We start from the raw sequence: 13,205 nt of genomic DNA on the forward strand, positions 1-13,205 counted from the left end.
AACTTTTGTGTACAAGAAAACTATAAGGACAGTCCAGTTATCAAAATCAAGCTCAGTTTGAGTCTTCATTTATTTGTCAGGGAGTCAATTTATTGCGGCCAATTACCAGTATACAATGAAGCAATTAATAACTATTTAAACATAAAAGAGCAGGACAAACTATAAAACACAAGCTAAAGGAAAAATACACAATCTAACACCTGATTAATCATCTCAAACTGCTCAAATTGTTCACAACACATAATGGCATGTTCTCTGTTCTTTTTGCTATTTAGCTTTTTGCAACAATTCCACTGTGTTCTGGTCTCATTTTATTCAAGTCTGATGTAACTCCAGTGGTCTGTCAGGACACTTCAGATTTTCCCACCACCATCAAAGTTAGCACACAGCAGTGGTCGGTTTCAAAAATTGTTGGAAACTACTCTGTGGGTGTGGCCTCCTTTGTGGGAGTGGCTTGCCACCCATGTGACCAGATGGGAGTGGTTTGCTGCCCATGTGACCGGATATGAAATTATGAATTAGTACTTAGGTCGGTCCAAGTAGCTATTCAGAAACTCTGGCACTGAAGCATGCAAGTCTTAAAGCTGTCAAGTTACAAGATCCTTGCCAGTGGTGGGTTTCAAAAATTTTTGGAACCTCTTCTGTAGGTGTGGCCTGCTTTCCGAGTCCACTAGTGGAACCTCTTCTAACCGGTTCAGTAGATTTGACGAACCGGTTCTACCGAATAGGTGCGAACTGGTAGGAACCCACCTCTGGCACACAGACATCTCCCAATGGTACTTTATGCGGATAATAAAGTCATTCTGTCCCAGACTAGCCTAGGCAAGATCATTCACCACCAACTGCACAGATTATGAAGTAACAATACATAATGAAAACAACCCTGCTATTTCCTAAGTGCCTCAAAAATTACAGGTGACAATAAAATGAGCACAAGTTCAATAGGTCAAAGTTTTCAGATGTCTTGAAATTGAATTTCAGGCTTCAGGTTGGAGAAATGCACATCTGGATTATGTAACTCAGAAGACCCAAAGATCAGCCTCAGCAACTGAAACTTTTTACAGAACAAAAATATCTTTTTATTAGAGCTGTCATAAATATATGCCCAGTTTTGGTACAGAACATAGCTTGGCCTTTATGGTAATTGTTAAAATTAGAAATTGTGCAATCCAAATTTTTAAAAAATATCCTCCAAGTACCATGCTGGCTCTCTAATGTTATCCTGTGCTGTGAAACAGGATCAATTAGAATGAGTTAAAAAATCTGGCTAATCTTCAAGTACTGCTGAAGTTAAATTTTTTCCCTATAGGATTGACGCTTCTGATATAAACAGATTATTTTAGTGTCATGTGAAAGTGAAAGCTTCTTGATAAAATGTACTTTATGGCTTTTCATAGGAAGCTATCCTTCCTCTGAGATATGAACAGACCAAGAGAATTCTAACACAAGTTCTGGATATGGAAAGACAAGACCATCTCTACTGCTAATATTCTCCTAAGCAGCCAGTTATGTTATGTTTAGCCTGGTGAGATACTTACAGTAAACCACATTATACTATCCAAGCTGACAAGGGGCCTTAACACTGGTTAACTGTTTGAGTTACACTCAGTTCAATGTTCTTCAGACAGACACAATATAATGTAACTGGCTAACTTCTGGACAACATTAAATAAGTATATATAGCTAAATAGAAAAGAATTTATATAACTCATATGTAACATAATTCGGAATTGAACTGTGGAGAACTGGTGCTCTCTAAATTTGGTCATTTGCATGCAGATATTTCGTTACCCAATCAAACAGAAAATACCATTCTAATCAAAGAACTACCATGGCAAAAACCATATCTCACTAAATAATACATAAGCTACTGCATATAAAAAGGGAGCAAATCCCAAGCAAACAACCAAGCTAAGGGAGGACAAAAAACTCCACAATTAACACTCTGTTTTTTGGTTCTACAGACACAATTTACACTAGTAACAATAGTGATAATATTTCTATTATAGCAGTTATATACCGCTTCATAGGGCTTTCAGCCCTCTCTAAGCGGTTTACAGAGTCAGCATATCGCCCCCACACAATCTGGGTCCTCATTTTACCCATCTCGGAAGGATGGAAGGCTGAGTCAACCTTGAGCCGGTGAGATTTGAACCGCCGAGCTGCAGATAACAGTCAGCTGAAGTGGCCTGCAGTACAGCACTCTAACCACTGCACCACCTCGCCTTATTTCTCAGCTTATGTTTTATATTAAACTTTGACTAACTGAAGATAATAAGAATAATCATTTGATTATTCAAGAAGTGTGACAGTGGAGTATGTAGATTTTTGTGCACGTTACAAAAATAGTGATTGATTTGTTTCAACCTGGATCTATACAAAGCATACATCAAGATTTAGAGGGGGGGGGGAAGGGGACCCAGAAAATGAACATGATATACTCTTCCGCTCAAGGAGATTCCCTCCCAGTTTTGTTCAGACCAGCTTAATTTAGCTATCAGTATCAATGCAAAGTTATTTCAGGTAGATTCACTAAATCCTCAAATGCCCTCCCGGCATTTGAAAACATCTCTCATTCCTCCTTTGAAACATATTTAAAAGTACTTGTATAGGGTCAGACTGAGGAAAATCAAATCAAATCAAATCAAACAGGTTCTTACATAAATGACTTCTGGCTTGTTCTCTGATTCAATTTTCAATTCAGGCTCTTCAGAATACAACCTTTCAAAATGTACTGAAGGTGGCATCTGTATGAGAATTATTAACAATAATTAATGAAAACCGAAAGACTAAGTATTGGACTCATAAAATAAGAACTGCCTTGCTCAAATTATTCACTAATTTAAATCAATTAAAAACACTAAATAAACAACCTCAACATTTAAGAAAGCTTCCTATGCTAATCTTTTAGGGCATAAACACATTCTTGTTCTGTTAATGAACTCTCCTGCTTTATTTAAAATTAGTAATTTTGTTATTTATTAGCAAATAATAAGATAATACAACAAAAGTATGTTCTCAAATAAGCTTTGAATTTACCAACACCATCCATCGCCCTAGGCATTCCTATGGTCATTGGAGTTGTTTACCCATATTTAAAAATGTAAACAATACAATGTGACATGACAAAAACTATTTGGATATATGATGTTGTCTAACCTGTCACAACTAAATAATTCCCACATATGTGGGACAGAATCACGATGGCACAAAATTAGGATTAGCATGCTACCTATTACCAAAACTAGGTAAATGCATGTTTGCAACTGTATAATGCACAGTATGAGCAGGCTATCCAGACCCAGCAAAAGTAGTTTGAGAGTGAGATGGAAAGCAGGGGGGGAGATGAAAGGAGATATGGAGAGAGAAAGGAGGAAGGAATGAAGAAAGGAAAAACAAGAGTATGATCTACTCAACAGTCTTTGAATCCCAAGAGGAAGGAAAGGTGTGCAACATCTGAAATGCTTGTACCTCTCCTCCATCTCTCACTTCCCATAAGCCACTTCCCTTTGAAGTTTAAAAAAATCTGAAGTTTAAAAAAAGTTATTTTAAAATACTGTTTCAGATAGGTTTATGTTCCATACGACTGCATATTAGATTGGATATAGAATGTGAATTAATTGCACTGAAAAAGCATGAGTTGCAATTGTATATGTAATTTGTAGCTAACTTGCAAGTAAGTGTATAAAGAAATATACCAGTATGTATCTTTAGATCTGGGAAAGCATATCAAACTTGATTTCATTCTAACATTTCCTCTCCCTGTTACCATATTTTTGGAGTATAAAGCGTACCTTTTTCCCTGAAAAAGAGGCTGAAAACCTGGGTGCGTCTTATACACCGAATACAGTATTTTTTTTTGCCTCCTGAAGCTCCGCCCCTTCACCAAAATGGCCATGCATACCCTTATGGAGGCTTTCAGAGAGCTCCTAGGGGCTGGGGAGGGCAGAAATGAGTGAAAAACGGGCCATTTTTTGCTCCCCAGCTCCCAGCAGCACTCTATAAGCCTCCATAAGGTTATGCATGCAATTTTTTTGACAAAAACCAGGCCCGTTTTTGCAAACAACGGGCCGTTTTTTGCTTGTTTTTGCCCCCCCCCATCCTCCAGGAGCACTCTGCAAGCCCCCCAAGGTTATTCATGCCTTTTTTTTAAAAAAATGGGCCCGTTTTTGTGAAAAACAGGCCATTTTTGGGAGGTTTGCAGAGTGTAAAAACTTTTTTTCCCCTTTTGGAAAGCTCTTTAACTGGTTGATGAGAATTTCATTGATCAAGTACTGTGCCAGCCGAAACACCTACCTATCTACTGTATTTCTATCTCTCTCTCTATTTCTCTCTCTCTCCTTACCTATATACTGTATTTCTCTATCTCTTTTTATTTCTCTTTCTCTATCCCTTTACCTGGCTACACACATTCTTTCTCCCTACCTACCTACTGTATTTCTCTCTCTTTCTCACCCTCTCTATCCCTCTATCTACCTACCTACTTAAAAAAAAATTGCTTCTTCTTGGTGCGTCTTATACTCCAGCGCGTCTTATACTCCGAAAAATATGATGTGTTTACACAAGCAGTCTATTGAACAGATTCCCATAATGAAAACAAAAACTCACATTGTATTACAATACAAATGATTAAGCTTATGTTAACTATTGTCAGGCTTTTCTTTTCAGCGTTCTGAAATATATTGTACCTTTGGCATATTGTGATCCTTTCTGTCTGCCACTGAGGATTTTTTTTCATCTTGATAAAAATAATGCCTCCTTTGTGAGCAAGCTGTTTGCCTTGCCAATGCTTTCTTTCGATAATTTGACTGCTGCATATATCCTTTACTTGCATTTTTCATAGCCAGGTTTCTGTGAGCTTGAGGTGAATCTTTATAAAGAGTCTTCTGGCAGACATTCTTCCAGTCATTTATTTATTTATTTTTGAAAACAACAAAACAACAATCCAATATCATCTTTAAACCTGGATATGGCTATTTTCCTCCAAATTTTCAATTCTGTCAGTTCCTTAGCCTGCTTTTTGGGGGAAAATGACCCTAAAATTACATATCTTGCTGGGTTATTTAATGAAGGGTTTCCAAACCCCCAGCCTGCAAATCACTACTGGGCCTTGAGCCATTCAGAACTAGACTGAGGAACTGGTGGGCGAGCATGCACAGGCATGCATCCCCCACTTGTGTGAGTGATGGGCAAACACATGCAATGCATGTGTGAGCCCACTGTTTGTGATGACCTGTCCCCTCTCCCTCCCTGATGGTCTGCAACTCTGATTTAATACACTGAATAGTCTTCTAATTCTATGTTTCTACTGGTTATATTTGCATAGGATGAACATAATCAATTCTTTCCAATTGGATAATTGCTTGTCTAAGTAGAAATTAAAATGTGGATATTCTATTTTTTTGCTTGATTTACCAACTAGGACTGCAAAATGAGGTTCACTCTTGGTTACTAAATTCCAATTTAACTTTGTAGTCCTCAAAAAAGTAAGTTTTCTAACAGATGATTCCTCTTGTGGCTGATGCAGTTTTAGTTACAGGTGAAACTCGAAAAATTAGAATATCGTGCAAAAGTTCATTTATTTCAGTAATGCAACTTAAAAGGTGAAACTAATATATGAGGTAGACTCATTACATGCAAAGATAGTTCAAGCTGTGATTTGTCATAATTGTGATGATTATGGCTTTCAGCTCATGAGAACCCCAATCTCATAAAATTAGAATATTGTGAAAAGGTGCAATATTCTAGGCTCAAAGTGTCCCGCTCTAATCAGCTAATTAAGCCATAACACCTGCAAAGGGTTCCTGAGCCTTTAAATGGTCTCTCAGTCTGGTTCAGTAGGAATCACAATCATGGGAAAGAGTGCTGACCTGACAGTTGTTCAGAAAACCATCATTGACACTCTCCATAAGAAGGGAAAGCCTCAAAAGGTAATTGCAAAAGAAGTTGGATGTTCTCAAAGTGCTGTATCAAAGCACATTAGTAGCAAGTTATGTGGAAGATAAAGTGTGGAAGAAAAAGGTGCACAAGCAGCAGGGATAACCGCAGCCTGGAGAAGATTGTCAGGAAAAGGCCATTGAAAAGTGTTGGGAACTTTCACAAGGAATGGACTGAGGCTGGAGTCAGTGCATCAAGAGCCAGCACACACAGACGGATTCTGGAATGGGCTTCAAATATCGTATTCCTTTTGTCAAGCCGCTCCTGAACAACAAACGTCAGAAGCGTCTTACCTGGGCTAAAGAAAAACAGACCTGGTTTGTTGCTCAGTGGTCCAAAGTCCTCTTTTCTGATTAGAGCAACTTTTGCATCTCATTTGGAAACCAAGGACCCAGAGTATGGAGGACGAATGGAGAGACGCACACTGCAAGATGCTTGCAGTCCAGTTTGGTTTCCACAGTCTGTGTTGATTTGGGGAGCCATGTCATCTGCTGGTGTTGGTCCACTGTGCTTCATTAAGTCCAGGGTCAACGCAGCTGTCTACCAGGAGATTTTGGAGCACTTCATGCTTCCTTCCGCAGATGAGTTTTATGGGGATGCTGACTTCATTTTTCAGCAGGACCTGGCACCTGCCCACACTGCCAAAAGCACCAAAACCTGGTTCAATGACCATGGGATTACTGTGCTTTATTGGCCAGCAAACGTGCCTGACCTGAACCCCATAGAGAATCTAGTTTCACCTTTTAAGTTGCATTAATGAAATAAATGAAATAAATGAACTTTTGCATGATATTCTAATTCTTTGAGTTTCACCTGTACATGAAGACAAAATACATCATTATAGCATACTTTAAATATGTAGAGTAGATCTTGCATTTTCATATGTATATTTGAATTTATGCATACATAAATGAAGGTATCAGTTTTGTTGACTACAGAGTATTTGTTGCACAGGATTGAACTGTGGAATTCTTAGTGTTGTCTGAGCTAAATTGTTGATAGTTGAAAATATTTCTGAAACCCAGTTAATTTTTTTCTACAGCATATTTTTTAATTATTTCCACTTTTAACAACTATCTAATATTTGACTAAGAAATACTGAAATAGATTTATCAAATGGAATATAAAGTGAATAATTATGTATTTTGTACATATTAATATTTATTTTTGTTTTACTTTTTTCCTTCTGAGTTTAATCTAAATAAGGTTTAGATTTTCATTCTCAGCTGCTCTGTTAAATTTTTTAAAAGCATAGGGATGTATTTCCATACAAGATTAAACCATGCATTAGGTTCAGTCCTGAAACCTATCTCTGATTTCCATTGATAGTAATGACATATATTCCCAAGAAAGTTATATATAGAATTGTAGTCCAAATTACTCACATCCTTAGCAGTAGTTTTGCTATCATCTGTATGCTTACAAAGTTTATGTGGTTGAATCAAACGAAGTTGCTGTAAAAATGACACAAAAGTAAGATATCTGTTTTTACTTTTTATTCTTTCAAATAAGAACTTTATTATGAATGGGGAAACTCAGGAGGAAAAGTTCTATTATTTGCCACCTATTATTTGTCATGCTGCCTCGTAGGAAGAGAATGTGTTGTCTAGTTTTTTTGATTTGTGTGAAGTGGGTTAGATCAGTGATCCCAAATCTTTCCGACTTTCTGGACCAGGTGATGGAGCGTGAATGGTTATGTGCAAGCACAAACGGGACTGCGCATGAATTCTCTGTCACAACTTGTGCAAGTGGAGCTATGCACATACATGTGCTCACCTGCCACTTCTGCAGCCTGTTCTGAACAAGCTAAGGCCAGGGGCTGGGGATCCCTGGGTCAGATAATTTTTAGATGATCCTGGCAAATGATCCTTTCTAGCACTTTGATGCATTTGGGATAATACTTCAATTTTGCTTTCAAAATCATCTATCTTCCAAAATACCAAAATTTTAATTATTCAAGATGTATGTAGAGGATTCTATACGATATAATAAAAAATGGTATTATTTAATTCTGCCCAGATAAATTCTTGGAACAAAACATATTCATCTCTGTGATAATTTATATAATAGCTCACCAGTTTTTCTACTTTTCTTTTATTTCTCTGAATGGAATCAATTAGTAGCTGTTCTTTGTCATTCAAATAATGAGTTGGGTTGAATGTGCCCAAAGGGATTCTGGGCAAATTCTCTGGTATACTGCACCTATCAAATTCCAAGAAAAATACATTATTTATAGAAATAATTATGGTCTTCTCTTTATGTTTTATCTTGGAGCTCCTGATTTTGCAAATGACTTGGACACTGATAGCTGAATAGCTTTGCACATGGTTTCATGCTACTCAAAACAAACCCGCAGTCACTGAACATGGTCATTTGTGTTTAGTTTTTTTATATGTGCGTATATATAGTAACAAACAAATGAAAATACAAGTCAAATACGTACTTTACACAGTATTCTGTGTAAAATGTTTCGTACTAATATTTTGTTGTTCTGACCTAGAGTTCCATGAGCTATGTACAATATGGTTCACTTAATATCTTAATGTTGTCTTTCCATGATTTCTAAATCCCCTTGTATTATTACTGTTTGAACAAATATTACGCCAAATATTTTGCTCTACCTTTTCTGGTGGTAGTTAAACATTCAATCAAGAATATTTACTCAATAAAAGGTAAATATTTTGCTAATTACAAAGAATGGAAGCTTCTTTGAACACTTGCTCTTCACCACAATTCCTATAAACTATGTTTATAATAGTAATATTCTTTATCAAAATGACTTTAAGGCATATTTTAAGTGGTTTGCTAGTTGAGTACTGCTTTTGACTTTAGGAACATGCCTATTGTGGACTTAAATAGCTGTGTATTATAAACTATTTATAAATACAACAATCTTGGGAAACATAAAATATAGTTGGTATGAATATAAAAATAATTACAAGTCTGATGTCTTATTAGGATCATGTATACTTAATGGAACAGTGAAGAGGAAAGGAACTCTGCTGCTGGTGAGAATGCAGATTTACTGTAATATCACTACTTACTTATTTTCTAGAGAGTTGGAACTTCTTCCACAGTTCCAGATGTCATGATTAACTTCATTATTTATATCAGTATTAAGTGACAAGAATCTCCATTTGAGGCAAAGATCTAATGAATTAACAGAATTTATCCAAAATTAATTATAAAGTTGATTTTACATGGAGCGTTAAAACTGTATCATTTATTTTATTAGGAACTTAATACCTATATCGCAAATCAGAAAATATTACTTAACAAATAGGTTTTTCCTTCAGAATATTTTTATTATCTGAAATTAGCTTAGAAACATTTGAGTGCATAAAGTATTTTCCTTCAAGTTGAAATCAATACCTGGTAATCACACCTGTGTAATTTCCCTGAAGTCAATACGGAAGCAGTTGTCCTTTTTTTATCTAGCTTCAGCCTGGGATTTCCATCCAAATATTAATCAAAACCTAAGCTGACTAAGTACTATCAAATATGCAATACTACTCACAGCTGAAATCCATATTTAAAGAGCATATTTTCCCAGATCTCTGGATTTCACTTAGTCTTTGAATGACATGCTCTGAGTTACCTCCAATAAAAGTCAGTGGGGAAAAGACCAAAAGAAGGTTAGGACAACCAGAATAAAAACTGCATTCAATTTAAATTTAGATTTTATTAAAAGAAGATTAGAGGTAAACTAAAAGTAGATTAAAAGTAGATTAACTAAATACATTTAATTTAATTAATTACTTCCTCACTTCGTGCTTGTTTATAGACTACAATTGGAACTGATAATATTTTCCCAGATCTGTGGAATGAGCCCACAAACAAACTGGTAACCCTGAAGAGAGATACTATATAACATGTATTATTTTAGAGACACACATAGCTACTTATGCAACTGCATTTGGCATCATCTGAAGTTTCCAGAAATTCTTCAAAACAGCCACATTTAGAGAATATTAGAATAGTCTAATTGGGAGGGGACAAGGTAACTTTGAGCAGAGTTGTCCAATCTAGGATTGGATGCAACTGGTGCACAATGTGAAGTTGTGCAAAGCCTGTTGTAACCACGATTGCCACTTGCTCTTTGAAAAGGAGATGAGAGTACAGGAGGACCCAGCTTCTGTATAATGTCTATTTGGAGCCGCACAACCCTGTCTATCACCAAGGATGGCATATTGCTAGAACTGGCAAGCCCCCAAATCAAAAAACAATCAGTCCTGCCAGGGTTTATCTGAAGCCCATTGTTCATTATCCAGATCCTCATAGCCTCCAGACTCTGGGATGACGTCTAGGGCATAGTTTACTTTGTCAATGGAACTAATATGTAATTGGATATCATCAGCAAACTGATGACATCTTATCCTGTGGTGATAGATGGGGATCACACAATGGCCTATTGTAAAAGTCAAATAGGACCAGAGAGAACATCTAACACTATGACTCCCCACATAGCAGGGAGTGAAAGTGGGACTCTTTTCCCCAATTACCACTGACTTGAATTGACTCCAGAGAAAAGAAGCAAACTAGCCCAATATTGTGTGCTCACTCCCAATCCCTTGAGTTAATCCAGAAGGATACCATGGTTGATGGTATCAAAAACTGCAGAGAGGTCAAGTAGGGCAACAACAGATTTAAAACATACATCCCGCTCTCTTCAGGCATCATCCTTAAGTATGACAGTGTTGCTTCATCCCATATCCAGATATGAATGTTGACTGAAAGAGATTCAGATAATTCACTTCATCCATTCCAAAATTCTCAACCACTTTCTCACTGGCAGCAGTTGACAGGGTCAAATTCCATCCACAATTGGGTTCCCTCAGCTCAGAAAAAATGAAACCACCACTGCCCCTGTTCACTAGCTAAGCCTGGCAGCCAATCAAAACCACTTCTCTGTCTCTCCAACACAACTACTGACAAATCTCACCAAACAGAAAATCCATAGAGAAAAATGCCAGTTGCAAAGAAAACACAATACATATAAGGGCTGCAGGTCCACTACATTACATCTGCACAGCCAGGTTAACACACAAGGACCATCCTATAGCCTGCTCTTCCTGGAATGTAAGAACAGAGCCCGAACAACTGTAATACATTCAAATCCAGGCCCAAACCAAACCCAGCCTTAGTCCAGACCTAAACATTCATTAGCCGCAGTGGCATAATGGTTAGAGTGCAGTACTGTAGGCTACTTCTGCTAATCACTGGCTGCCAGCAATTTGGCAGATCGAATCTCACCAGGCTCAAGGTTGACTCAGCCTTCCATCCTTCCGAGGTTGGTAAAATGAGGACCCAAATTGTTTGGGGCAATATGCGGACTCTGTAAACTGCTCAGAGAGGGCTGTAAAGCACTATGAAACAATATATAAGTCTATGTGCTATTGCTATTAGAAATGCTGTAAATCCTATGACGACAATCCCTCTGTGACTCCTATCTCTGCCACCTTCCAGAAGCAAAGTCTTTTCTTCTAATTCTTCCAGGATATCTTAGTGCTTTGTAACTTTGAATAGTTGCTAAATGAAACAGTTGTTAGGCAAGGTTTACATGCAATGATTTTGCCCTTCTACAGCCTTAAATATTATAATCTTTTGTTGTAATATTTATTTATTTGACTTATATACCGCTTCATAGGACTTTCAGCCCTCTCTAAGTGGTTTACAGATTTTTAGCAAATTGAGTCAGCAAATTGCCCCCCAGTCTGGGTCCTCATTTCACCCACCTTGGAAGGATGGAAGGCTGAGTCAACCTTGAGCCAGTGAGATTTGAACCGCTGAACTGCAGATAACAGTCAGCTGAAGTGGCCTGCAGTACTGCACTCTAACCACTGCGCCACCTCGGCTCTGGGAGTGGTAATACTCTGGGAGTGGAACCCAAGATATTCAAAAGGGATATATGTAATTCTCAGTAGCAATCACATAAATCTCTGTGATACCAAGATCATGTTATGGCACTTCTGATTTCTTTACTGAAGTTTAGTGACCATATCTATATAGTACCCTCCACATGGAAATCAGGAAGGATAATCCTTCTCTACAACAAAATTTCTTGAACTAATTCACAATCCCAGCCAATTAAAATTGTGTTTGTGCCCCCTCCCTCCCCACACAGATGTACTCTAGGGATGTTCCTCCCCCCCCACAAGAGAAGGTAGGATCTAGAGATCTAGATTGCTAAAATATAGGCACATATAAAAATCAGAACCCAAATAAAAATCAGAAGTTGGCAGCAAAACATAAATCTCATGAATTACATAGACTTTAGGTAGGAAAATGAATAGTAAAAAAATCTCAAGCTGCACTTTGAAAAAAATAGAAGACTGAACAAGATCCTGTCAAAATAGATCAAACATTTTTAAAAAAATTCAATTTGTTTGTATATCTCTCTTCCATCTCAACATCCCCAGGAATGCTACCACATGAAGAGATTAAAAGGAAAAAAAAAGGTTTTTTATCTGAGCAGTTCTCAACAAATAGTACACTTGCCTATAATCCTTTTTATTCTACTGTGAGGCCAACAAAGACATTTGTTATATGCTGCTAACTTCACAATAAAACATGAAGGGAATCTTTTACATCTGCTGTCTCATAGTTTGCTTTAAAAGGCAGCAAAAATGAAACAAAGGAAGTGTTTCACAAGAGGACCTTTTAGTGAAAGAGGAAGTGAAAAACACAGCTGTATGCGGCACCTGTGAAAAGGAGAGCTCAAACTCTCTTCTTTGAAGTAAAAGGGAAAAAGAGGCTGTTTAGAAACATTCACTGAATTCTATCTTTACTCCTTTTTTCTCCTTTCAAACTGCCTAGCTATAGAAACTCACCACATTGCACAATGTAAGGAATTTCTGCTGCTCGTCTTCTTTTATATTGAACTGTCTCAGAAGGTCTTTCATTCCATTTATCACCTAGGTATCCAAAATCAATCCAGAACTTTTGTCCTTTTTGACCTTAGAAAATAAATAGTTTCAATATTACATTATATGTTGCAGTGAGAGAACAATCATAATCTCTATCAGATCAATTTGAGTTGGAAAACTATGAAGATTGCTGAGGTTATACTCCGGAACAAGGACAAGAACAGGTCAAAAAGCAGTTTCTCCCAAACACAGTAGTGTAATGGCAACTGGGCAGTTAAATAGAGTTCAAGTTCATAATTTTGCTTTTCTTGAAGATAGTCTTGTTTAGACTAGAAAAAAAAAGCATTTTGAAATTGTTTAACAATGGTTAAAGGGAATCAACATAACTTAACATTTCAATCA

The 13,205-nt window shown here is 37.1% G+C and overlaps 1 protein-coding gene across 1 annotated transcript in view; it reads right to left on the reverse strand.

Annotated features, from left to right (window-relative positions):
- Positions 1-13,205, reverse strand: part of MORC1 (MORC family CW-type zinc finger 1) — a 59,889-nt gene that overhangs the window by 12,707 nt on the left and 33,977 nt on the right. The window contains exons 15-20 of the mRNA XM_014062151.2: positions 12,768-12,893; positions 8,982-9,087; positions 8,013-8,139; positions 7,323-7,391; positions 4,689-4,898; positions 2,661-2,747 (exon numbers count right to left, since the gene is read on the reverse strand). Coding sequence (XP_013917626.2) covers positions 2,661-2,747; positions 4,689-4,898; positions 7,323-7,391; positions 8,013-8,139; positions 8,982-9,087; positions 12,768-12,893 — 725 coding nt within the window. The remainder of the gene's footprint in view (positions 1-2,660; positions 2,748-4,688; positions 4,899-7,322; positions 7,392-8,012; positions 8,140-8,981; positions 9,088-12,767; positions 12,894-13,205) is intronic.

This window comes from Thamnophis sirtalis, unplaced genomic scaffold (assembly GCF_051295495.1).
Source record: "Thamnophis sirtalis isolate CommonGarterSnake01/CBP01778 unplaced genomic scaffold, rThaSir2_p1.2 scaffold_8, whole genome shotgun sequence".
Classification (NCBI taxonomy): Eukaryota; Metazoa; Chordata; class Lepidosauria; order Squamata; family Natricidae; genus Thamnophis; species Thamnophis sirtalis.